Below are 26666 nucleotides of genomic sequence, written 5' to 3'. Positions count from 1 at the left end.
GGACATGTTGTCAGGAGGGACCAGTCCCTGGAGAAGGACATCATGCTTGGTAAGGTAGAGAGTCACTGAAAAAGAGGAAGACCTTCAGCGACATGGATTGACACAGTGCCACAACAATGGGCTCAGACGTAGCAATGATCGTGAGGATGATGCAGGACTGGGTAGTGTTTCATTCTGTTGTAAATAGGATTGCTATGAGCTGGAAGCGACTTGACAGCATTAAATAGAATTGCTGTGAGCTGGAAGCGACTTGACGGCAGCTAACACAGCACTTAACAACAACAGGTGGAAAGGAGCAATCTTTAATATTTTAAGAGGTAGTTTGATTGTCTGCTCTTTTTTTTCTTTTTTCTCCCCCCTCCAGAAATTAGGCTTATATAGGATAATCAGAGAAAAAGCTCCTGGGATGGTTTGTGTTTGCCTCCATTTACTGTTTTCCTTTCTCATTAAAACATTCTCCTTAAAGATTTTCTATTATTTAAGTTTTTTTGTTTGTTTGTTTTTTTAATGGAGCATGGCAGGCTGCCAGCAGAATAGATACTACCCTGGTGGCGTAGTGGTTAAGTTCTATAGCTGCTAACCTAAAGGTCAGCAGTTCAAATCCACCAGGCGCTCCTTGGAATCTCTAGGGGACAGGTCTACTCTGTCCTGTAGGGTCGCTAAGAGTTGGAATCGACTCAATGGCAACAGGTTTTTTAGTGGGAAAAGTCTAAAAGCCTTGGTATCCTGTATGGTTCATTAAGAATAAGTCATGTTTGAACCAGTGTCCTAGTTATCCAAACTCAGGTGTTTTTTTTTAAAAACTTTTTATAAGGAAAATTTCAGTTATATACAAGTATAGGAAGAATAGCAGAATGAGTGCATGTGCCCATCATGCATTTTCAAAAATTATCAACTCTAGCTAGTCTTGTTTCATCTGTGACTGCACCCATCCCCCTCCAACGGGCTTAAACCTGTTGCTGTTCAGTTGATTCCGACTTATAGAGACCCTATAAGACAGAGTAGAACTGCCCCGTAGGGTTTTCAAGGAGCACCTGGTGGATTTCGAACTGCTGACCTTTTGGTTAGCAGCCAAGTTCTTAACCACTGCATAACAACCGGGTTTCTTGGAAGCACATCCCAAACACCATAATTCCATCCACAAATATTTTAGAATACTGACTCTTTTAAAATGTATAGCTACAACACCTTTCTCACTTGTAAACAAATAGTACTTCCACATTATCATCAAATATTCAATTAATGTTTTGTAATCTTTTTATAGTTGGTTTTGTCAAATCAGGGTTTATACATAGTATTCAATTGATATATCTCTTAAGTCTCTTTAATTTTTAGGTTCCTATTCCCTCTTCTCGCCTCCTTTTTTCTTGTAATATGTTTTCCCTATAGAATTTCTCACAATCTGAATTTTACTTATTGCATCTTTGTGGTATTTACCATGGTCTTCTATTTTCTACAGACCAAGCAGATATAAAGGCTTGATTAGATTCAGGTTTGATTTTTTTTGAAAGAGTACTTCGTAGATGATATATAACATACTTCTGCCAGGAGCACGTAATGTCAGGTTGTCACTCTTTTTGTAATGTTAGCAGCCATTGATGATCATTTTCTCCATCAATTATTTTATTAGGGGTTTGCAAGAGGGTGATATTCTCTTCATTTTATCAGCTGGAATACTTCTATAAATAGAAACTTTCCCTAATCAGCTATTGGGTTACTCTGATTTACAGTTTATATAAGAGGGTCACGATAAATACTTGATTCTTCCCCTTTACTTACAAGTTTTTAGAGGAACAAATTAATTGCCAAGTACCTTCCAATGGGTTTTTTTTTTTTTTTTAATTATCGTTATGTACTGATGGATTTTAATACATTGCAGTTGTTCTTACTATTGGTGCTCAGAATGTTCCATCTTTGCAGTGGGAGCCTCCTCAAGGTATTCCAGTGTGTTTTTGACACCACCTGGTCTTTGATAGTTTATTTTTGTTTTGGTATGATCCAAGTTCAGTTTATAAAATTCTGCCTCTAGCCTTGAATCAGCCATTTCTCTAGGGAGTTACAGATTACTTTCAGAAATGACAGAGACCACAGTCTGGTGGTCTCTTAAGCCTATTAATACTAGATTGGCCTTTATATTTGTTCTGTTTTGTTTTATAGTGAAACTTTGTTATACACACATTATGTACTTTCACAATAACAATAGCAATATTATTACTAACAATATAGTTACTGAAAACTGTTGAAGATGTTACTTCTTTTTGTCCTTAGAGATCTATCTCACTCAGGATGTTCAGGTAGTCCCTGACTTATGGTGTCTTCGAGTTACAATGAAACACATTTAGGACCATCTGTTTGTTTTGTTTTTTGTATATCTTATCATTAGTAATACAATGTTGCGGCATAATTTGCTGCTGTTATTTTCAGATATTCACTGGGAGATGTTTATGGGTAATGTCTCCAGCCCCAAAAGGCATGTAAAGGTTGGATTTATAAAGATACTGATAACAATAAGCAAATAATAAAAACTAAAAAAAAAAAGAGGTATTTGACTTACTATGGAATCGTAGGAACGGAACCCCGTCGTAAGTTGGGGACTGCCTGTATGGTCAAATTACTGTGTTTTAAACTCACTTAAATAGTTCCTCTCTGTGTGGACCAACTAAATACACAGGTTCATATATTTCATTATGCTTTTGATTTTGAAGGACTACCTTTACAATTTTTTAAATTTAAATTTATGTTATAAATTTAAATTTATGTTATAAATTTAAATTTATTTTATAAATTTAAATTTATTTTATAAATTTAAATTTATTTTATAAATTTAAATTTATTTTATAAATTTATTTTATAAATTTAAATTTATTTTATAAATTTATTTTTACGTACGAAACAATGTACATTCAGAGAAATCTAGCTTCTACCTCTGACCCCTCTACTTTGTTTTCTTCTCCCTAAAAGTAGCCACTTAAAATTTTTTTTATCTTCCTAGTAAAAAAACATAAATATGAATATAAAATTTGTATGAAATGTTTATATATCTGTCTTATATCTATGTAAATTGTTGTTAGCCGCTGTTGAGTCAACCCTGACTCATGCTGACCTTATGTACAACAGAACAAAATGTTACCCAGTCCTGTTACCCCTCAATTGGCAGCATATTCCAGTCCATCATTGTGGCTATTGTGACAATCCATCTCATTGAGAGCCTCTCATGCCTACATTGGTCCTCTCCTTCACCAAACGTGATGTCCTTCTCTAGCAATTGATCCCTTCTCATGACGTGCCCGAACGAAGCAAGTCAGGGAGTGTTCTGTTGTGATCCATAAGGTTTTCATTAGCTAATTTTTGGAAATAGATCACCAGGCCTTTCTTCCTTGTTTGTCTTAGTCTGGAAGCTCCACTGAACCTGTCTACCATGAGTGATCCTGCTGGTGTTTGAAATACTGGTTGGATAGTATCCAGCATCATAGCAACATGCAGGCCACCACAGTATGACAGACTGACAGACGGGTAGTGGATATCTGTGTATTCTTCTTCTCTTTTTTGATACAGTATTGCGATGTTTATTTTCTCTACCCTGCTTTTTCACTTAATAGTATATGCTGAATCTTCCTTAGCAGTATTTGTAGGCAATGTTTTCATTTTTTTAGAACTACATTTTACTCTTTTGGGTTAGATAAAACCCAGTGCCATCGAGTCGATCCCGACTCATAGCGACCCTATAGGACAGAGTAGAAGTGCCCCACAGGGTTTCCAAGGAGCACCTGGCTGAATGGGTTAGATATACCACATTTATTCATTCAGTCACCTATATTGGTGGACATTTGCATTGTTTCCTGTCTTTTTCCTATAACAAATGGTGCTGCATGTGTATTTTCATGTTAATTACTAGCATATCTTTGGGATAGAGCCCTAGAAGTGGGATTGCTGGGTCAAAGAATTAATGCATGTTATTTTCTTATGCTGCCAAACCTTTCTATAGCGGTCGTGCCTTTTTGCATTCCTTGAACCTACCATGATTTTGCAAATGTTTGTCTGTCTGGAAGACTCTTCCAGTATCCCCTTTGGTGATACCTTAATTAATTTTCAAAGCCTGGTTTGGATGTTATTTTTTTTGTGAAACCTGGGATGCCCAGAAGTGTCAGTGGCTCTCTCCTCCACACTATCAATATGTATTACATATCCCTCTATTTTAGTGTTTATATTATTATGTTGGAATTGTTTACATTTTTGCTTCTCCTGCCTCGTGGTGTAATAGTTAAGCAATCGGCTGGTAGCTGAAAGGTTGGCAGTTCTAACCCACACAGCAGCTCTGTGGGAGAAAGAGCTGGTGATCTGCTCCTGTAAAGACCTAGAAAATGCTCCTGAGCAGTCCTACTTGGTGTCACATGGAGTCCTGTGAATCAGAATTGACTCCCCAGCACCTACCAACACCACTACCACTAGAATTTTAACTCCTTGAAGGCAGAGCTTGTCCTTATTCATCTTTGTACACCTAGCACCTAGCACAGTACCCTGCATAAATCAATATTTGAATTAATTAATGAACTTTATAAACTATAAATCCTGTAAGAGGTGGTAGAGGAAGTAGTCATAGTCATGGTTATAGTGCTGTACTTAAGTATTTAATCTCCTGGAATTGTAAATAGTGGTGCATACCTCGTACTTGTGAAAACTAGTTTTCATCTTGCATCTTTTTTTTTTTTTTTTGGTCAAAAATGAAGCTTTCAACATTGTGTGTTTGCATTTTAAGTGCTGTAATTAAGCAAAAGAATAAAGCAATTCAGCTTTCCCATCTCCAGGCTATTCATATTCCTTCTGCCTTAACACTCCCTTCTTCATCTTTGCCTTTCAAAATCCTGACAGTTGTACTTATACATTATTAAGTTTAAAAAAAAAAAAAAAGGGTAGAAAACAAAACATTATGCATGGTTGGGGAAAAAAATATATGTATGGATATTCATGCAGAGTAAGGATTTTCATCTAGGCCCAATAGTGGTTGTTCCTGAATTAGCACAATTTATTGGTATTCTCTGTGTTCTTTTAATGTTTATATTTTCTGTAAGAAATACATTGTGCTTTTAAAATAAGAAAGATTGGTTAAAAAAAAAAAAACTATGTAAAAAATCACAACCGTCCTTTTTTGTCCAGTTCCCAATGACTTAAAACCAAAAAAACCAAACCCAGTGCTGTTGAGTTGATTCCGACTCATAGTGACCCAGTGACTTAGCATTTATTAAATGTATTTTGATTGAATGACTAAAGCATAAGGAAGAACTTGGTAAGTGCCACAAAAAAGGCATAAAGTGCTAAGGAGATTCAAAAGAGAAAAGGATTATATGTGGAAGAAATCAAGGGAGGCTTCAAGTTGCAGATGGTATTTGAATGGGCTTTTAAGGAGAGAGAGATTTTTTGTTTGTTTGATTTTTTGTTTTTAAGAAAATAATGTAAACACCTTGTATCAATAAAAATGAGGTTTGTTTTATTCTTAGAATTCATAGTTTACGTCTTTATAGAATTCATGCATTATCCCACAGATTTACTTTCCTTGTTTTTTTTAATTTAATATTAATTAGGTGGCTTTCCCTAAGCAAACAATCCAGTGAAGTGGCCTGAGAAGTCTGGTACGTGACAGGGGAAACCAGCTCAGAATTAGGACTTTCCTAAATTGAAAAATATACATACAAGTATAGTGTAGTGGAGAATTAATTACATTTACTCATTTTTGGCTTTAGAAAAATAATAATAGCTTTTAAAATTGTTATTGGGTTTTGTTATGTGACAAATCACTTTACCTTAGAATACCTTAGAAATGCATGTTATTAAATTATTGAATGTGGTGGAACTTGGTTTATAAAGTTTTATCTCTTGAGACAGGCCATAATTCAGAATTTTCCATGATGTTTGAAATCTTAGAAGTTTTTTTTACAGAAAAATCAAATTTATAAACTAATCTTGAAACTCCCCATTTGACTTTTGTAGATAATAAATATAAAAAATATGATAATGGCAAATTTCTATAAACCAACTCACTGAAAGACTATTGGAAAATATTTAATATGCTGTCATGGAGCATTAAAAATTAAGAGTTGAAAAAGAAAAGCCAATCAATGGAATTAGAGGTGTTTTTACAAACCATGCTTGGTAGAGTAGGGTCAGCGAAAAAGAGGAAGAGGAAGACCCTCCACAAGATAGATTGACACAGTGGCTGCAACAACGGGCTCAAGCATAGCAATGATTGTGAGGATGGCGCAGGACCTGGCAGTGTTTCATTCTGTTGTACAGTGGGGTCGCTATGAGTCAGAATTGACTCAACGGCGTGTAGTAACAAGACTTTTTTTTTAAATAAGAGAATTCTTAAAGTTTTGGATCTCTTCTCACTAGGAATTTTATTCTTACAGAAAGGGGTTTTAAAAAGATCTTATTTTTAAATCACTTTACATTGTTTTTTAAAACGTTAGTTTTGAATGATTTCTTATTCTGATTTGGATCTGAAATAGCTGTGAGTAGTGGTTATTTTCAAAGGCCATTCCACATTTGGTTTCACATTTAGTAAATTTAGTCATAATATTCCCAAACCTACTAGGATACAGTTTCTATAGCTACCAGACCCTTTGTGGAGTAACAAAGGTTGGAATTCTGATTTTCATGAGTCAAATTTTGGCCTTTAACTCTGTCCCCTTTTCACATCCTTTGCTAAGCTTGGGCTGTTATTATGCTTGAAGGCTTGTCAGCTAGCAGGTTCCTATGGTAACAGGAATGGAAATTTGAAAGAAGAAAGAGAATGCGAGCATAAAGGCTTGGTTGATTTGAATTTGAACAAAGAGTAGAAGGTTCCATGTAGTGCATCTTTGTTGTAGAAACCAGAAATTGAATGTTAGAAAGTTGCTTTTCAGTTCGTAGACGTCCTATACCCTGGTCTTGATTTAGTGAACAAAAGTATTATTGTTTAAGGAAGCATAATAAGAATTTTTTTTTAATTTGATAAACTAAACTTCTTTTTGCCTACTTCATAGAGCTATAGTAGTATTCCTTAGCTTATATATTTTGTTTTCAACTTTACATTATCCAAGCTACCTTATTTAATTTTGATCTTACTAAGGTTGTAAATTATTAAGGTTAAAATCAAAGTAATTTGCTTATTTCAAAAGATATTAATATTCTAATTTGTTTTTATATAACAACATTATTGATGTATTTATTGTACACCCATTTAGAGTTTACAACTTACTGAGTTTTGACAGACGTATATACACCCATGAAACCACCGTATAATCAAGATATATAACACTTCCATAACCTTGAGTGTTTCCACGTGTCCCTTTGTGGTCTATCCCTTTCTCCACTCCCTGCTCCAAGCAACCACTGATCTGTTTTTTGTCACTATGGATTAGTTTTCATTTTCTAGAGTTTTATATAAATGAAATCATACAGTATCTACTTTTTTTGTGTCTGGCATCTTTCACACAGCATAATGGTTTTGGGATTCATCTATGTTTAGTTTTACTTTTTAAAAACATCATTCCAATTGACATTCTGTATAAAGTGCTGGCACTTGGCAGTTGCGGTGCAATAAATTATTTAATATGCCACTTCTAGCCATGGCCTTTGTAACTCACACACGATGATTGAGTAAAAAAAAAAACAAACTATGCAAATAAAATATATGGAACCTGTGATGGTTGAGGTTATGTGTTAACTTGGCTAGGCCATGATTCCCAATATTGTATGGTTGTCCTCCATTTTATCTGTTGTGGACCCTTACCTCTACAGCAGGATTGGTTTAGTGTGTCTTGGGTTGCAGCCTTGCTGGAAGGTGAGACTCAAGTCCCACCCTTACTAAAGTTATGCCCTTTCCTGGGGTATGGCCTGCATCTAAGCTATATGTGTGTATCCTGGCGATGCTTTCTGTCTGTATCTGGATCCCATGCCCAGTTCATGATCAATTGACCTCCAGTTCTTGGGACTTGAGCCAGAGGCCTGCTGCCTGACCAGCTGATTCTGGGATTCACTGGCCTCCACAGCCCCTTGGGCCAGCAACCTACTGTGTGACCTGATTTGCCAGCTTCTGCAGCCTTGTGAGCCAGCAGCCTGTGGTCAGAACTGCTGGTTTGGGTTTGTCAGCCCCTGCAGCCACATGGGTCAGGAGAAGCCTATGCCTGAGCCATGAATTTGGGACTTGCCAGGCTCCACAATGACAGGAGCTGTGTCATTTATATGATTCAGTTGGTGAGTTCTGTTTGCAATGTGTTAGGGAACCCAAAGACAGGAGGGAGAGTACTAAGAGGGAGTGGCTGATGTTACAAATGGTGGAGTGGTACAGCAGCTTGGAAAAGCTGACATTTAGGACGTCTTTAACCTTGGTCACATGGGAACCAGCTTTGTCTGATCCTCAGAAAAGAAATTGTTTGGGAGTTGAGAACAGGGAATTCAGCAGGGTTCTTTTTTGTTTTATTTTATTTTACTTTAGATGAAGGTTTACAGAACAAACTAGTTTCTCATCAAATGGTTAGTACACACATTGTTCTATGACACTGGTTAACAACCCCATGACATGTCAACACTCTCCCTTCTCAACCCTGCATTTCCTATTACTAGCTTTCCTGTTCCCTCCTGCCTTCTAGTCCCTGCCCCAAGGCTGGTGCACCCCTTTAGTCTTGTTTTGTTCCATGGGCCTTTTCAGTCTTTGACTGAAGGGTGAACCTCAGGAGTGACCTCATTACTGAGCTGAAAGGGTGTCGGGGGCCATACCCTCAGGGTTCTCCAGTCTTTGTCAGGCCAGCAAGTCTGGTCTTTCTTTTTGAGTTAGAATTTTGTTCTGCATTTTTTTCCCGCTCTGTCCAGGACCCTCTATTGTGACCCCTGTCAGAGCAGTCAGTGGTGGTAGCGGGCACCATCTAGTTTTACTGGACTCAGTCTGGTGAAGGCCCTGGTAGATGTGGTCCATCAGTCCTTTGGACTAATCTTTCCTATGTATCTTTAGTTTTCTTCATTTTTCCTTGCTCCCGAAGGGGTGAGACCAGTGGAGAATCCTAGATGGCCGCTCACAGGCTTTTAAGACCCCATACGCTACTCACCAAAGTAGAATGTAGAACGTATTCTTTATAAACTATGTTGTGCCATTTGAGCTAGATATTCTCCAAGATCATGGTTCCCAAAGCCCTCAGCCCAGCAATTTGGTCGCTCAGGGAGTTTGGATGTGTCTATGGAGCTACCATGACCTTGCCTTGTACAGGTTGTTCAGCAGGGCTCTTCGTGCTCGCCAAATAGTCCTGCTACAGCTTTATTGACTTGAAACTATTCCCTAATCCACTTTTAAGCTGTCATTTATTAAATGAGTTTTTATATGATAACTATAGTCTTCTTATGTATTATTAAGGCTGTTTTACAGAGGAGGAAACTGAAATTTAGAGAGGTTAAGTAGAACAAATTTGTTCAGAGGGCTCTGGAGTAAGAATGCCAAGATTTGACTCCTGGGTGCACCTTTGTAGCTGCATGGTCTTGGGCAAGTTACTTAATTTACCTTATATATAACTTAATCTGTTCTGCATTTCTCTAATTTTGTCATTTTGAGAATGTAACATAAATGGAGTTATACAGTATGTAATCTCTTAAGATTGGCTTTTTTACCCTTGAGATCCATTCAGGTATTGCATATACCAGTAGTTCATTGCTTTTAATTGCTGAATAGTATTCCATTATATAGATGTGTTTTTACTATTTACCCATTGGAGAACATTTGGGTTGTTTCCAGTTCTTTGCTATTACAGATAAAGCTGTTGTAAATATTCCTGTACAGGTTTTTACGTGGACATAAGTTTTAATTTCTCTGGGATAAATACCCAGAAGTGTGATCGCTGGGTTGCACAGTAAGTGTATGTATAGATTTTTAAGAAACTGCCAAGCTATTTTCCATAGTGATTGTATCATTTTGCATTCCCATCAGCAATGTATGAGATACTAGTTTCTCCGTATCCTCACCAGCATTTGGTGTTGTCACTGTTTTTTATTTTAGCTGTTCTAACAGGTATTCAGTGATATCTCATTTGGTTTTGATTTGTATTTTCCTAATGGCTAATGATATTGAACATCCTGTCATGTGCTTCTTTGCCATCCATATATCCTCTTTAAAGAGCCCTGGTGGCGTAGTGGTTAAGTGCTTGGCTGCTAACTGAAACATCAGTGGTTTGAACCCGCCAGCTGCTTTGTTGGAGAAATATGTGGCAGTCTGCTTCCATAAAGATTTGCAGCCTTGGAAACCCTGTGGGGGCAGTTCTATTTTGTCCTATAGGGTCACTGTGAGTTGCAGTTGACTCGACAGCAGTGGGGTTATATCCTCTTTGGTGAAATGTCTGTTCATGTGTTTGCTCATTTTCCAGTTGGATTGTTTCTTTACTTTTCAGTTTCAAGTGTTTTTTATATATTTTAGGTAGAAATCCTTTGTCAGATATGAGTTTGCAAGTAGTTTATCCTAGTCTGTAACTTGTATTTTCATCCTTTTAAGAAAATCTTTAGGAGAACAGAAGTTTTAAGTTTTGATCAAGTCCAATTTACTGATTTTGTTTTCTTTTATGGATCGTGCTTTTGGTGTCGTTTCTAAGAACTCTTCAGCTAGCTCTAGGTCTCAAATATCTTCAGCATTGTTTTCTTCTAAAAGTTTTATAGTTTTACATTTAACTCCATGATCCATTTTGAGTTAATATTTGTGTAAGGTGTGGTTCCTTTTTTTGCTTGTGAATATCCAGTAGCTTTAGCATCATCTGTTGAAAAGACTATCGTTCTTCCATTGAGTTGGTTTTGCATCTTTGTCAAAAATCATACTTGTGTGCATCTGTTTTTGGGATCTCTGTTCTCTTCTATTGATCTTTGTGCCTCTGTCTCTATCAGTACCACATTGTCTTAATTACTCTTGCTATATAAACAAACAAACAAAAAAATCCAAATCTGTTCCTGTCGATTCTGATTTTGGATAGCGTAATTCTTCTCGCTTTCTTCCTTTTCAAAACTTTTTTAGCTATTCTACTTCCTTTGTTTTTTCCATATAAATTGGAAAAAACAATTGTCTTTATCTACTAAAAGCTTTGTTAGGATTTTGAAATTTCATTAAATCTATAGATCAATTTAGGGAGAATTGCAATAGTGAGTTGTCTAATTTGTGAAGAACATGTATCTCTTCATTTATATCTTCCTTGTTTTTTTCATCAGCATTTCATAATTTTTAGCATGTAAGTGTTTACATGTGTTGTTATGCTGAAGTTTTTTTATCGATTATAAATGTATTGTGTTTTAGTTTCCACGTGTTCAGTGTTTATAGAAATAAAATTACATATAGAATATGTATGTTTATCTTGTATCCTGAGACATTGCTCAACTTACTTTTTGTTTCTAGGAGTTTTTTATGAATTTCTTGAGATTTTTCTACATAGTCGGTAATGTCATCTGCAAATAGGGATGGTTTTATTTCTTCCTTTCCAATCTATGTCTTTTATTTCCCTTTCTTCCTCTATTGCACTGATAAGATTTCCAGTACTATGTTGAATAAGAGTGGTGACAGCAGGCATCCTTGTCTTGCTATCAATTTTACAGTAAGCTTCTAGCCTTTCACCATTAACTATGATTTTAGCTGTAGGTTTCTTGAGAAATAGAGGACGTTATCATCTGTTTCTGTTGTGATGCCTAAGGTTTACCCTCAGTGAAGTGTATTGACACAGTAGCTGCAGCAGTAGACTCAAACATACCAATGATAATGAAGATGGCACAGGACTGGGCAACCTTTCGTTGCGTTATACATAGGATCACTATGAGTCAGAGCCGTCTGGATGTCAACTAACCACAACCCTCTATTTCTAGTTTGCTAAGAGTGTTTTTTTTAATCATGAATGCTTTTTCTGCATCAACTGATATGATCATGTGATTTTTCTTTATTAGCCTGTTAATTTGTAGATTGCAATGATTAGCATTTAAATATTGAACCAGCCTTGAATTTCTGGGACAAACCTTGCTAGATTGTGGATATAATTCTTTTTACATATTGCAGGATTTGGATTGGTACTATTTTGTTAAAGATTTTTGCATTTATGAGGATTACTGGTCTGCAGTTTTATTTTTTCATACTGACTTTGTCTTGTTTTGATTACTGGGGTAATTCTGACTCCAGAGAATGAGTTGGGGTGTGTTCCCTCTCTTCTGTTTTTTTGGAAGAGATTGTACAGAATTGGTCTTACTTTATTTTGAAGTTTGATGAGAGTTCACCAGTGAAACTATCTGGCCTGGAGATTTTCAGAGGTTTGTGGATCTGAGGAATTAGTCCATTTCATCTAAATTATCTAGCTTATGTGCGGAATAGGATTGCTCTTAATGTTCTTTTATGTTTTTTAATGTCTGCAGAACTTCTAGTGACATCTTTCTTTCATTCTTGATACTGGTAATTTGTGATTTCTCTTTTTTTCTTTCTCAGCCTTGCTAGAGATTTATCAGTTTTATTGCCATTTTCAAAGAGCCAGCTTTAGGTGTAAAAGATTTAACCCTATTGCTTTTCTGTTTCCCATTTCATCCCTTTATTATTATTCTCTCTTTGCATGCTTTCAGTTTACTTGGCTTTTTTTTCTTTTTTTTTAAGTTCCTGATGTGGACATGTAGATTATTCACTTGAGACCTTTCTTCTTTTCTTATATAAACATTTAGTGCTTTAAATTTCCTTTTAAGCACTTCTCTAGTTATATCCCAGATTATTTTCATATCTTGTGTTTTCATATAGTTTAAATGTTTTCTAATTTCCCTTGCCACTTCCTTTTGACCCATGGATTATTTAGTAGTGTGTTGTTTAATTTCCAAGTGTGTGGAGATTTTCCTGTTATCTTTCTTTTCATTGATTTGTAGTTTAATTATGGTTAGAAAAGTATGATTTCAATTATTTAAAATAAGTCAAGGTTTATTTTATGATCTAGGATATTGACTATATTGGTAAATATTCCATTCATGTGAAAAGAATATATATTCTGCTTTTGTTCATGGAATGTTTTATAAATGTCTGTTAGATCCCAATGGTTGTAATGGTGTTTAGTTCTTTTATATTCTTGTTATTGTCTGTCTAGTTGTTCTGTTGATGATAGACAAATGTTGAAGTCCCTGATTATAGCTGTGAATTTGTCTATTTTTTATGTCAGTTCTGCCAGTTTTTGCTTCACGTATTTTGAATCTCTGTTGTTTTGTGAATACACATTTCGGATTCTGATGTGTTCTTATGTGTTCTAATGCCCTTCTTTGTCCCAGCTTTTTTTTTTGCTGTGAAGTCTTGTTTGATATTAATAAAGCTACTCCTGCTATCTTTTGATTAGTGTTTACATGGTATATGTTTTCCCATCCTTTGTCTTTTAACCTCCTGTATTAGTTTCCTCAGGCTGCTGTAACAAAGTGCCATAAACTAGGTGGTTTAAAACAACAAAAATCTTCTCTTACAGTTGTGAAGGCTAGTTGTCCAAAATCAAGGTTCAACAGGGTCATCTTCCCTCTGAAGGCTGTAGGGGAAGAGTCTTTCCTTGCCTCTTCCAACTTCTGATACTTCCATAGCTTGTGGCAGCATTACTCCAATCTCTGGGCCTGTTTTCATGAGGCTGTCTTCCCTGTGTATTTTTATCTCTTTTCTTCTTTTTGGTAAGGACACTGGTCATATTGGATTAGGGCCCACCCTACTTCAGTATGACCTCATTTTAACATAACTAATTATATCTGCAAAGACCCTATTTTCAAATAAGGTCACATTCACAGGTACCAGAGGTCAGGACTTCAATGTATCTTTTTTTTTCTTTTTTGGTAGAACTGGCATTTATATTGCATTTATTAATTTTTAAAATCATGTTAATTGGTGTTAATGGGAAATGACTATTATTCATTTTATAAAAAAGGATGTATTTGGTTGATCTTGATTTTTTTTTTTGTAATTTTATTGTGCTTTATGTGAAAGTTTACATCTCAAGTTAGTTTCTCATTCAAAAATTTATCACATATTGTTTTGTGACATTGGTTGCAATCCCCACAATGTGACAACCCACTCTTCCTTTCTACCTAGGGTTCCCTGTGTCCATTTGTCTAGTTCCTGTCCCTTCCTGCCTTCTCGTGTTGCTTTTGGGCAGGAGTTGCCCAATTTGGTCTCGTGTATTTGATTGAACTAAGAAGCATGTTTCTCACATGTGTTTATTTTATAAGCCTGTCTAATCTTTGTCTGAAAAGTCGGCTTCAGAAGTAGTTTCAGTTCTGAGTTAGAATGTCTGGGAGCCATAGTCTCAGATTCCTCCAGTCTTTGTCAGACCAGTAAGTCTGATCTTTTCTCATGAATTTGAATTTTATTTTATATTTTCCTCCTGCTGTGTCCAGGACTGTCTGTTTTGATCCCTGTCAGAGCAGTCAGTGGTGGTTGGTTGTTCTTGATTTTGAGGTACCCCAATTGTGGTCCTCTGGACTGAGATATGGCTGTGGCTACCATCTTTTCTGACCCTAGCGGGTCATAATGGCAGTGATCCCCAGAACCTTGATATACCAAGAGTACCAGCCATTTAGAAATTCTGCAACTTGCAGTTTAGGCTATTCGTATATTAGAAGCAGTTTACTTAAGCACCTGATGCATCCTAATTCTTCTTTTTTTTTTTTTTTTTGGCTTATTTATTATATATTTCTTTTTTCCTCTCAGTTTTACTTATTTTGTTGTTGCTGTTGTTGAGAATATACACAGCAAAACATGTACCAATTCAGTAGTTTCTACGTGTACCATTTAGTGACATTGATTACATTCTTTGAGTTGTGCAAACATTCTCACCGTCCTTTTCTGAGTTGTTCCTCCCTCATTAACATAAACTCACTGCCCCCTAAGGTTCCTATTTAATCTTTCGAGTTGACAGTTGTCAATTTGATCCCATATAGATAGTTCTTAAAAGAGCGTAATACTCAAGGCAAACCTTTTTTTACTAGTTAAGTAAAAAAAACCTTTTTTACTAGTGTTTGTTTTTAAGATGACTTCAGGTGATCTTTTTGGCTTAAGATTTAAAGATTATCTCAGGGCAGTAGTTTCAGGGTTCAGTCTAGAGTCCATGAGAATTGTAAATTCTATTCTTCATTTTTCCCCTTTTGATCAGGATTCTTCTATGGAATATTTGATCAAAATGTTCAGTAATGGTAGCCAGGCACCATCTAGTTCTTCTGGTCTCATGAGAAAAGAGGCAGTTCTTCATGGAGTCAATTAGCCACATATTCCATATCCTCTTCCTATTCCTAACTCCTTCTTCCTCTATTGCTCCAAGTGAAGTGTTGTGCTTTGGATGGCCGTTTGCAGGCTTTTAAGCTTTTAAGACCCCAGGCACTGTGCAAGGAACTAAGAGGTAGAACAGAAGCACTAAGTGTATTATTAGGCCAATTAACTATAATATCAAATGAAACCATGACCCTGAACATCCAAGCCAAGGAACTAAATCCCATGAGGTTTTTGGTTGTACATAAGCAGCCTCAACAGCTGTTTTTTTGTCATTGTTGTAAATATATCTATCACACAACTTTTGCCAGCTTATCTTTTTACAGGTGTACAACTTATTGAGAACAGTTACAATAATCGGCTAATATATCTTTTTTGAGGGTCACACAATTCAACCCATAAAGTCTACCCTCTCGCGTCCAAAAATTCATGTCATTTTTATGTGCAGAGTACGTTTACCCCACCAGAATATCCCCCAAAATCTTAACCCATTCCAGCATTACCTCTAAATCCAAGATTTTATCTACATGTAATGGACTCAGGAAAACCCAAATCGCATTTTCTAGATAAATATGGGTATGGTCCATACTGGGGCAAAATTTCTCTGTCTGAGAACCGGTAACACCTAGAAAATAAATTATCTGCTTCTAAAATACAATGGTGAGACAGGCATAGTATAAACATTCCCATTCAAGAAGGGAGAAATTGGAAGGAAAAAGGGGTCAGGGTCACAGGTCCCAAGGAAGTTCACAACCCAGCAAGGCAAACTCCATTAGTTCTCAAGGCCTGAGAATAATTATCTGTGGCTCAATCTGCCCTCTGGGCCCTAAGAGGTCCTTATTGGTCCAGGCCTCTGGGCCTGTGGAGGCCGTATTAATCTATGAGCCACCCTGGGCTGAAACCTGCCCTCTGGACCAAAATGGGAAATGGTCTGCTCTCTGGAACCAAGGAAGTGGCCACCTAGAGGCCTTAGAGCCATTATTCCTTTATCTTGAATGATAACATATGTTTGCAGCCAAGTAGCTCTATGGACCTGTTTCTCCCTGTAGAATTCCAGAAGTCTGATAGTCTTACTTCATTCTGTCCCATCCCTGTTCCCTTCAGTCCAAACTGGCAGCGTTTCTACTGAGATGGCTGATTGGATCCATAAATGACATGCCTGATCTCTCTAGGAAACTCGTTTTTCTTTTTTTATCGTACTTGAGATGAAGGTGTACAGAACAAACTAGTTTCTCATTAAACAGTTAGTACACATATTGTTTTGACATTGGTTAACAACCCCACAACATGTCAACACTATCCCTTCCCTATTACCAGGTTTTCTCTCCCCTCCTGCCTTCTAGTCCTTGCCACAGGACTGGTGTGTCCCTTGAGTCTTGTTTTCTTTTATGGGCCTGTCTACTCTTTGACAGAAGGGTGAACCTCAAGAGTGACTTCATTATTGAGTTGAAAGGGTGTCCGGAGGCCATATTCTCAGGGTTTCTTCAGACTCCGTGAGGCCATCATGTCTAGGAAGCTCTTGTTCAGCGATACCTTTGGTGTTCTCTCCAGAGCATGCTTTCTCAATTTTTACAATACCAATAGGCTGAGAATTTTCCAGATCTTAAATCTTGGTTCCTTTTTGCTTAATACTTGAAGCACTTACTGATGAAGATCAAACCCTTCAGTATGGAACTACACCTCAACATAAAGAAAACAAAAACCCCCACAACTGGACCAACAAACAATATCATGATAAATAGAGAAAAGATTGAAGTTGTCAAGGATTTCATTTCCACAATCAACACCCATGGAAGCAGCAGTCAGGAAATCAAAAGACACATTGCATTGGGTTAATCTGCTGCAAAAGATCTCTTTAAAGTGTTAAAAAACAAAGATGTCACCTTGAAGACTGAGGTGCGCCTAATTCAGTCACCTTATATGCATGGGAAAGCTGGACAATGAATAAGGAAGACTGAAGAAGAATTGACGCCTTTGAATTATGGTATTGGTGAAGAATATTAATATGCCATGGACTGCCAAGAGAACAAAGGAACATGTTTTGGAAGAAGTACAGCAAGAATGCATCTTAGAAGCAAGTATGGTGAGATTATGTCTCACATACTTCGGACATGCAATTAGGAGGGATCAGTCACTGGAGAAGGACATGCTTGGTAAAGTAGAAAGTCAGCGAAAAAGAGGGAGACCAATTGACACAGTGCCTACAACAGTGGGCTCAAGCATAACAACAGTTGTGGGGAGGGTGCAGGACCTGGGCAGTGTTTTGTTCTGTTGTACATCAGGTCACTGTGAGTCAGAACCAACTTGACAACACCTAACAACAACAACAGCAATGAAGTTGAGCCCTTTTTCAATTTTATTGGCAATTTGGATATCCTTTTTTGTGAAGCACTGATTCAAGTTCTTTGCTCTTTTTTTTTTTTTTGTATTTGCTTGTTGCTTGTAGGAGCTCTTTATATATTCAGACTACAATACCTTTGTAGGGTAATATGTATTCCAAATATATTTTCTCGTTCTGTGGCTTGTCTTTTCCATCTTTTAATGGGTCTTTAACTACTGGTGGTGCAGTGGCTAAAGTACTTGGCTGCTAATTGAAAAGTTGGCAGTTTGAACCCACCAGCCACTCCACAGTAGAAAGATGTGGTAGCCTGCTTCTGTAGAGATTTACAGCCTTGTAGACCATTTGGTGCTGTTCTACTGTGTCCTACAGGGTCACTATGAGTCAGAATCAACTCCATGGCAGTTGGTTTGCTTTTTTTGGTTAATGAGTGTTTTGATGAACATATGTTCTTAATTTTTGTGTAGTCAAATTTTTCAGCTTCTTTCCCTTATAGTTAGCAGTTTTATGTCCTATTTAAGTAATCTTTATGTGAAAATCATGGCCCTTTATTGCTTTACTTCTCATATTTATACTTGGAATTGATTTCTGTGTTTGGGATAGGAGCAAGAATCATTTATTATCCCAAATGGATAACCAGTTGGTACAGCACTGTTTATTAAAAAGTCATCCTTTCCCCTCACCCTGGTTCACTGCCACTTTTTCATAAGTCAAGTGACCGTGTCTGTGCATGCCTGTTTCTGTCTGAACCCTCCATTCTGTTCCATTGATCTATGTGACTGTTCTTGTGTTGGTACTATATTGTCTTTATTACCATAGCTTTATAAGAAGTCCTGATATCTGATGGTCTATCAACTCCAGCTTTGTTCTCCAAGATTGTTTTGGCTGTTGTTGTCTGTATTTACATTTAATTTTAGAATCAGTTTGTCAGCCTTCATAAAAGCACAAAGTCTTAGGATTTGATTGGGGTTGCATTGAAACTATACATCATTTTGGGGAAGAATGGTATTTTCTATAATATTAAATCATCCAGTCCATAAACATGGTATAATCCTCTGAATATTTAGATTTTTTTCTTAATTTTCACAATAATATTTCTTGTAGTGTTCGATATAGAGGTCTTGCACGTCTTTTGTAAGAATATCTTCCTGGAGATTTGATTTTATTTTTAGATGTTCATCAGTGTTTTTATTGTTGTTCCTTTATGTTAGAATGTAATGAGTTTATTATTTTTGTAGTAAAATATAAATAATATAAAATTTACCGTTTTAACCATTTTAAAGTATACAATTCATTATCATTAAGTACATTCATAATGTTATGCAACCAGCATCACAGGGTTTTTATCAACCCGAAAGGAAGCCCTATACCCATTAGGTAGTCTCGCCCCTGCCCCCATTCCCTCTTTCCCCTGGAAACCATTAATCTTTTTTTCGGTCTCTGTGAATTTGCCTATTATAGATATTTCCTGTAAGTAGAATCACACAATATGTGATCTTTTCTGTCTGGCTTCATTCACATAGCATAATGCTTTCAAGGTTCATCCATATATCAGTACTTCATTCCTTTTATGGGTGAATAAAATTCCATTATATGGATATACCACATTTTGTTTATCCATTCATTAGTTGATAGACTTTTGGGTTGTTTCCACCTTTTAGGTATTGCGAATAGTGCGGCTATGAACATTAGTGTATCAGTTTTGATGTTTTATCACCTTTGCTGTTGAATTCAAAATATATTGAATTTAAATTTTAATTGTGATTTTTTTTTCATTGATCATGGGGCATTTGAGATTTTGTTGCCTTATTTCCAAATATTTGGGTATTTTCTAGGTTTTCTTGTAATTCTACTTTAATTCTATTTTGGTCTTAGAACAGTCTCTGATTTCAATACTTTGAAGTTTACTCAGGCTAATTTAGCGCCTAGAATATGGCCAATTTTTAATAAAGATTGAATGTGCCTTTTAAATAGGGTTCATTCATTGATGGGTATCATGATTATATATGTCATTTAGGTCAAGTTTGTAATGGGTTGTTTAGATTTTCTGTATTGTTAATGAATGTTTGTCTGACTCTTCTGTCACTTATTGAAAGAGGTCTATCAATCTCTTGTCCTGATTGTGGACTTGATATTTCTTCTTTTAGTTCTGTCAATTATTGCTTAAAACAATTTGAAGCTATGTTATTTGGTGCCATATATATTTTTATTTGCCTTTTGGTGAATTGACCCTTTTATATTTATGAAGTGACTTACTTTATCACTAGGAATACTTCTTGCCATAAAGATTATTATTTCTGAAATTAGTATACCACACCAACTTTCTTTTGGTTTGTACTTTTTTCCTTCCTTTTGTTTTCAACCTATCTGTGTCCTTATATTGAAAGTGTGCCTTTTATAAACAGCATAGAGGTTTTTTTTCCTGTTTTTATTTTTACCTACTCCAACAATCTTCGTCTTTTACTTAGAGTTTTTTTCATTTACATTTAATGTCATTAATAATCTATTATGTGATGTTTATATCTACTATCTTATTATTTGATTTCAGTTTGTCCAAAATATTTTACATTTTTTTCTTTCCTCTCATTCCACCTTTTGGATAATTCTGTTTTTCTGTTACCTTGATAGTTGTACATTCTTTTAGTGCTTACCCTTGAAATTATGACACACATTTTTGACTTACAACATTCTAATAAAAATAATTACTTGAATCACTCCCTAGTAGTGTTCCACGTACTCCCTCCTATGTTTTCCATTTTATTATTATGTATATTAAATTTGTATGTATTTTAAGACACTACTGTTATTATTTTTGTTGGTATAGAAAATATTAATCTGTATTTACTCACATATTCACCCTTTCTGTTGCTCTTAATTCTTTTTGAGTCTTTTTTTTTTTAACCTTTTTTTCTTTTCTGTTTGAAGAGCTTGCTAATCATTCATTTTAGTACAGGTTTGCTGGTGACTTATTTTCTCAGTTTTTATGTTTCTGAAAATGTCTTTACTTTGTCTTCGTCTGTGAAGGATATTTTCACTGGGTATGGAATTGTAGGTTGCCAGCTATTTTCTCTCAGCTCTTCAAAGAAGTCATTCCATTGTTTTCTGAAGTCAGCTCTAAGTGTTACTGCTGCTCTCCTAAAGGTAGCATGTCTTTTTTCCTCTGACTGCTTTTAAAATATTTATTTGGTCACCACCAATTTGAACATGATATGCTGAAGTTTGGTTTTCTTTGTATTTATCCTTCTTGGTTGGTATTTGGAGAACTTCTTGAATGTGCAGGTTGTTGTTTTAGTCAGTGTCATGGATTGAATTGTGTCCCCCCAAAATATGTGCTGACTTGATTAGGCCATGACTCCCAGTATTGTGTGGCTGTTCTCTATTTTGTGATTGTAATTTTATGTTAAAGAGGATTAGGGTGGGATGTAATACCACTCTTACCCAGGTCACATCCCTGATCCAGTGTAAAGAGAGTTTCCCTGAGGTATGGCCTGCAACAACTTTTATCTCTCAAGAGATGAAAAGAAAGAGAAGCTAGCAGAGGAGGGACCTCGTACCACCAAGAAAGGATTTCCAGGAGCAGAGTGAGTCCTTTGGACCTGAGGTCCCTGCATGGAGAAGCTTCTAGTCTGGGGGAAGATTGATGAGAAGGCCAACAGAGAGAGAGAGAGAGCCTTACCCTGGAGCTGACAACCTGAATTTGGACTTTTTGCCTACGTTACTGTGAAGACATAAATTCTCTTTGTTAAAGCCATTCACTTGTGGTATTTCTGTTATAACAGCACTAGATAACTAAGACAGTCAGTTTTTGGAAAATTCTCAGCCATCATCTTTTTATGTATTTCTTCTGCTCCGTTGTTTCTCTCCTCCCCTTTTGAAATGCCATTTATGCATATGTTAGACCTTTGCGTATATATATATAATGCTTTTTTTTGTATTTTTCATTACTTTTTATCAGTATGCACCCATTTGAATATTTTCTATTGCCTTGTTTTCCATTTTGCAAGTTGTGTATTCTCCCATATCTAACTCATTCTTAATTTCAGTAACCATATTCTAGTTATGGAATTTCCGTTTGATTCCTCTTATAGTAGATCCCAGTTTTCTGATGAAATTTTTCATCTTTTATTTTATTGAACATATCAGTCATAGTTATATACAATCTTGTCTGTTAATTTCAGTATCTGGATCACTAAAACATTGTATTTTTTTTTCTCAGTTTCTGGTCATATGGTCCTGTCTCTTGGAATGCCCATTAATTTTTTATTGAGTATCAGACATCCTAAAATATTAGCGAGGTTCCAGATGATGTTATATCACTCTAGAAAAAGTTTGCCCTTTCTTTTGTTTGGCAGATAAATGGGGGAAGAGCATCCTAATTCAGTTTGAGACTGAACTGAGTTCAGGCTAGGTAACAGTTTTGGTAAGTCTTTGTCTCCCTCTGATTTGTCCCTGCCACTGTGGCACAGTGGCTAAGAGCTCAGCTGCTAATCAAAAGCTCAGTAGTTTGAATCTCCCAGCCGCTCCTTGGAAATCCTGTGGGGTAGTTCTACTCTGTTCTACAGGGTTGCTGTGAGTTGGAACCAATTCAGCAGCAATGGTTTTTTTTTTTTTTTTTTTTTTAATCTAAGGTGTTGTCTCATGCAAGGCTTCCAGATGAGAGCCTTGTGTGTTCAGTCCCGCTGGCAGGACCTGAGCTCTAATCCGTATCTTCTTGGCTTGATCCAAAACCCCAAACCCACTGCTTTCGAGTTGATTCTGACTCATAGTGACCCTATAGGATAGAGTAGAACTGCCCCATAGGGTTTCCAAGGCTGTAAATCCTTACGGAAGCAGACTGCCACATCTTGGTAGCTGAGTGCTTTAATCACTGCGGTACCAGAGCTCCTTTTGCCCTGATAAAAAAATAAGACTGCCAAAATCTCTAGTCTGCTTTTCAGAGGCTTCCTGCAAAACTGCTTAACCTTCTTCCCTGTACAGCTTCAGAATTTTCAATTATCTTGAAGGGAAAACTGGCTTTGTGTCAAACTCAGCTCTTGGTACTTCCCTTCTCACCTAGATCTTTTTCCTTTAATTTCCAATTTTGTATCTACAGCTTCGCAAGACCACCAGAAAGCTCTGCTGGTTTTGTGATTCTCTAGCATGAGTCTAGGCAATGCTTGGATTCTCAGCCTTGTGCCCAGATTTAACAAATGCCCTCTTGAAAAAGTGGCTACAGCTATAAGGTCCTTCTCTGTGCTTCCCTGCTCTCTAGAATCTTAGTTCTCCTAGTTCTTTTACTTCAGTTCTCCAGTAGCTATACATACATATTTTAAAACATTTTCTTCTGTTTTTTTAAGTTGTTCTTGGTGAAAGCATTGGTTTACCACAAACTGCTTATCATACTTGTAAGTGGTAGTCACATACAGTTTATCATCACATGCAATTTATTTTTACATATAGGCCATCACGTCCATTTTACAGTTAGTTTCCTTGACCTCAGTTTTTTTAAAGTGATTTCTGATTTTCTGACCACATCTGATAGTCTTTGCATTATCTCTAGCAGGCTTCTGGAAAACATTATACATCACTGTAGAAATGAGTAGATTGATTCCTACTCAGCAGAAAGACCTGGAGGTGAGAATATCCATTACCAGTTCAAAATCAGCAATGACTCTGAAACTATTTATATAAAGAAGTGGAAAAAATATTTGATAGTTAAAAGCCCAATTGTACATTTCTGGGGATAGTTGATCTATTCCTGTGGTTGTAATGATTATTTCAGTATGGTTTTAAGTTTGGTGCTACTGCTTTTTGTTTGTTTACTTAATATCAGCTTACAGTGCAGAGCTCTTGACATCATATGATTTCAGAGTTTAAAGAACTCTGCTTAAAAATGTGAAAAGAACAAGAAAACATGAGACAAAGATCAGAGATCCTTCCCTTCCTCTTGTCCTCAAAATAACTACAAGTTGTCGCTCAGTATCCACAGGGAATTGGTTCTAGGACCTAATACCCAAATCCATGGATGCTCAAATCCTTTATATAAAATGGGATAGTATTTGCATATAACCTATGCATATCCTCCCACATACTTTAAATCATCTCTAGATTACTCATAATACCTAATACATTGTAAAAGCTTTGTGAATAGTTGTTTCATCACAATTAAAGACTTGCCCTGGAAGGTAGACTTTCTCTCTCTTCTGTGAGTTTCTTAAGCTCTTCTGGGAGCGCTGATGCTGCCTTGACATCAGTCGCTGATTCTCCTGTGATCTTGAAGTTCTTGAGGCTGTAGTGCTTTACAAAGCTAGCCAGCCATCCCTTACTAGCCTTAATCTCCTTCCTCTCACTCTCCTCAGTCCCTTCCCACTTAGCCTTTGACCACTTCATTTCTTTTTAGGAGACATTTTTTCACAGAAACAATGGGTGTGCATAACATAAGTGAACCAATAAGCTGCTTGGCAAACAATGCTCAAATACTGAGTGCTGGAGAGAGATTGAGAATCTGTGAAATGGCGGGAGGCCACAATAGGGTACGCCTACGCATCGTTCGCGTGAAATCAGCGTAGTGTTCGGTGCCCAGCAAATTCAAGTTTTGCATTTTGGAGCTTTTTTTTTCCCCAAATATTTTCCATCCGTGTTGTTTGAATCTGTGGATAGAGAACATGCGGGTACAGAGGGCCAACTATACTGCTGTGTATAACTTAAAAAAAAAAAAACCAAACCCACTGCCATCCAGTCGATGCCGACTTACAGCGACCCTATAGGACAGAGTAGAACTGCCCCGTAGAGTTTCCAAGGAGCACCTGGCGGATTCGAACTGCCGACGTCTTTGATTAGCATCCGTAGCACTTCACCGGTACAGCACCAGGGTGTCCTGTATAACCCAGGTGGCGTAGTGGTTAAGTGCTACGGCTACAACCAAAAGGCCGGCAGTTGGAATCCACCAGGCTCTCCTTGGAAACTCTACGGGGCAGTTCCACCCTGTCCTATAGGGTGGCTATGAGTCAGAATTGACTCAACAGCAATGGATGTATAACTATATCTCTTTCCTTTTCCATCTTTCCGCTTTTACTCTTTGTCTTCCTTCTACTATTGATACATGTTAATTGAAGAAAATGTAGAAATTAAAATACATAAAAAGAAGAAAATTAAAATGTCTTATAATCCCACCACCAAGCAGTAATCACTCTTGAATATTTTGGTGCTTATGTTTTGCTTTTTTTTTTCCTATATAAAAATGGATCATCTTCTGTATTAGTGGTTCTCAGCCTTGCCACTTCAGTAGTATCACCTGTAGCAATTAAAATGTACATATAGATTCTGGGATTCACTCAGACTTACTGAATTAGAATCTTCCAGGGCTTCAAACTGGTTTGTTCAGGTTTGAACTCCTGAAATCTTCAGGGGTGGGGCTAAGAGAGTTTTGTTTTTAAAAAAACACAGTTCTCCTTCAGAATTTTAAAAATAACCTTGAGAAATTTTTTAAATGGAAAAACTTAGTATTGTAATATAGGTAGCTTTAACTCGTATATAGCTCTTTAACTAATTTTTTAATTTTGGCTTTTTCCTAGCCATTCCACCCTATGGTGAACCTGGATTGCTCTCGGGATTTCCGGCCATTTCTTTGTGCACTCTACGCTCCTATTTGTATGGAATACGGACGTGTCACACTTCCTTGTCGTAGGCTATGTCAGCGGGCCTACAGCGAGTGTTCGAAGCTCATGGAAATGTTTGGTGTTCCTTGGCCTGAAGATATGGAATGTAGTAGGTGCGAAAATGACAGATTTTCGTGGATCATTTTTTATGTTGTAGTATGCTTAAAATTGCTTATTGTCTTCTGTTTCATCAGTTTTCCAGAAATTATTTTTGAAGTCTACATTCAGAAAAGTGCACATGTTAATCATCAGTTTCGAACAGCAGTATCATAACCTCAGAGTTGAACAATGCCTTAGAAATTTAGAGGCACTAAGTGGAAGAGGTAGAAAAAGAAAAATTTTCTATAAAGAAATTTTTTAGTAATTAAATTAAGAAATATGTAATCAAGACATTAAGCTGATTTTTCTTTTTTTAAAAGTTTTTTTTTCTCCCCTGGTTACAAAAGTAATGCAATTTATGAAAAATTGGAAAATATAGAAAAACGCAGAAGAAAATCACTTGTTAGTAATGTCATCATTGTAGGGGCTTAAATACCTTTATGATTATGTATGTTAATGACTAAAAGTTATGTCAGTTCTGTTTTTCTGTCATGTATTATCATACCAGATCTGAAAACATTAGATGCTTTTCAAATGACTTCCACTACATAGACTGCAAGCATTTCCTAAAGGTTTGAAGAATTATTTACTGGACAGTCTCCTGGGTTTGCATGAGAAAACATTATTATTATTATTAGCAATAATATTCTATATTTTTAATATAATAATGTACTTCTTGTATTCTGAAATATTTCAAGGATAAAGAATAAGACGAATAGCTATGTACCTATCATTATCTAGCTTTGTCCAATCTTAATATTTTGCAATATTCGCTTCAGATTTTTTTAAGAAGTAAACAATACAAATACAGTTGATGGTTCCTTGGGACCTACCTTGATCTCATGCCTTTCTTTACTCCCCAGAGGTGAGGTAATCATTATTCTGAATTTGTTGTTAATTATTCCCATGTTTATTTTTATTCTATCTCTCTGTGTATGTGTCTGTTTGTGTCTATAGGCCTGGCTCATTCCCCTTAATTGCTGTATAGTGACCAATTATATAAATATTCTGATAACCATCTCCTACTGATGGTCATTTAGGTTATTTCTAGGTTTTTGCTATTACAAGCCATGCTACACTAAACATTCTTTTCTTCTTCATTTTTCGAAGTAATTTTTTTGTTGTTGTTGTTATCTGACAGTAGCCCTTGGAGGTAGGGAAAGCAGGTGTTGTTATTCTCGTTTGACATGTAGAGAAACTTAAAAAATAAAACATGCATTAATTAGTTTCTTACTAATATCACTGACATTTTATTTTCTCTTATTTGTCCACTGTGTTTCCCAGCTGTTTTATTTGTTCTCTTATGTAGTAGTAGCCTCATCTAACCATTCATCATCCACTTCCCGAA

At 36.4% G+C, this 26666-nt stretch overlaps 1 protein-coding gene across 1 annotated transcript in view; it reads left to right on the top strand.

The window, feature by feature from the left end:
• The window catches only part of FZD3 (frizzled class receptor 3), a 128181-nt gene that overhangs the window by 32608 nt on the left and 68907 nt on the right, over positions 1-26666 (top strand). Inside the window, exon 3 of the mRNA XM_003412457.4 lies at positions 25136-25332. Coding sequence (XP_003412505.1) covers positions 25136-25332 — 197 coding nt within the window. The remainder of the gene's footprint in view (positions 1-25135; positions 25333-26666) is intronic.

The sequence above is a fragment of the Loxodonta africana genome, chromosome 19, assembly GCF_030014295.1.
Source record: "Loxodonta africana isolate mLoxAfr1 chromosome 19, mLoxAfr1.hap2, whole genome shotgun sequence".
NCBI classification, from domain to species: domain Eukaryota; kingdom Metazoa; phylum Chordata; class Mammalia; order Proboscidea; family Elephantidae; genus Loxodonta; species Loxodonta africana.
The sequence above is the reverse complement of the archived record's forward strand: the minus strand, read 5'-3'. Positions and strand labels throughout refer to the sequence as shown.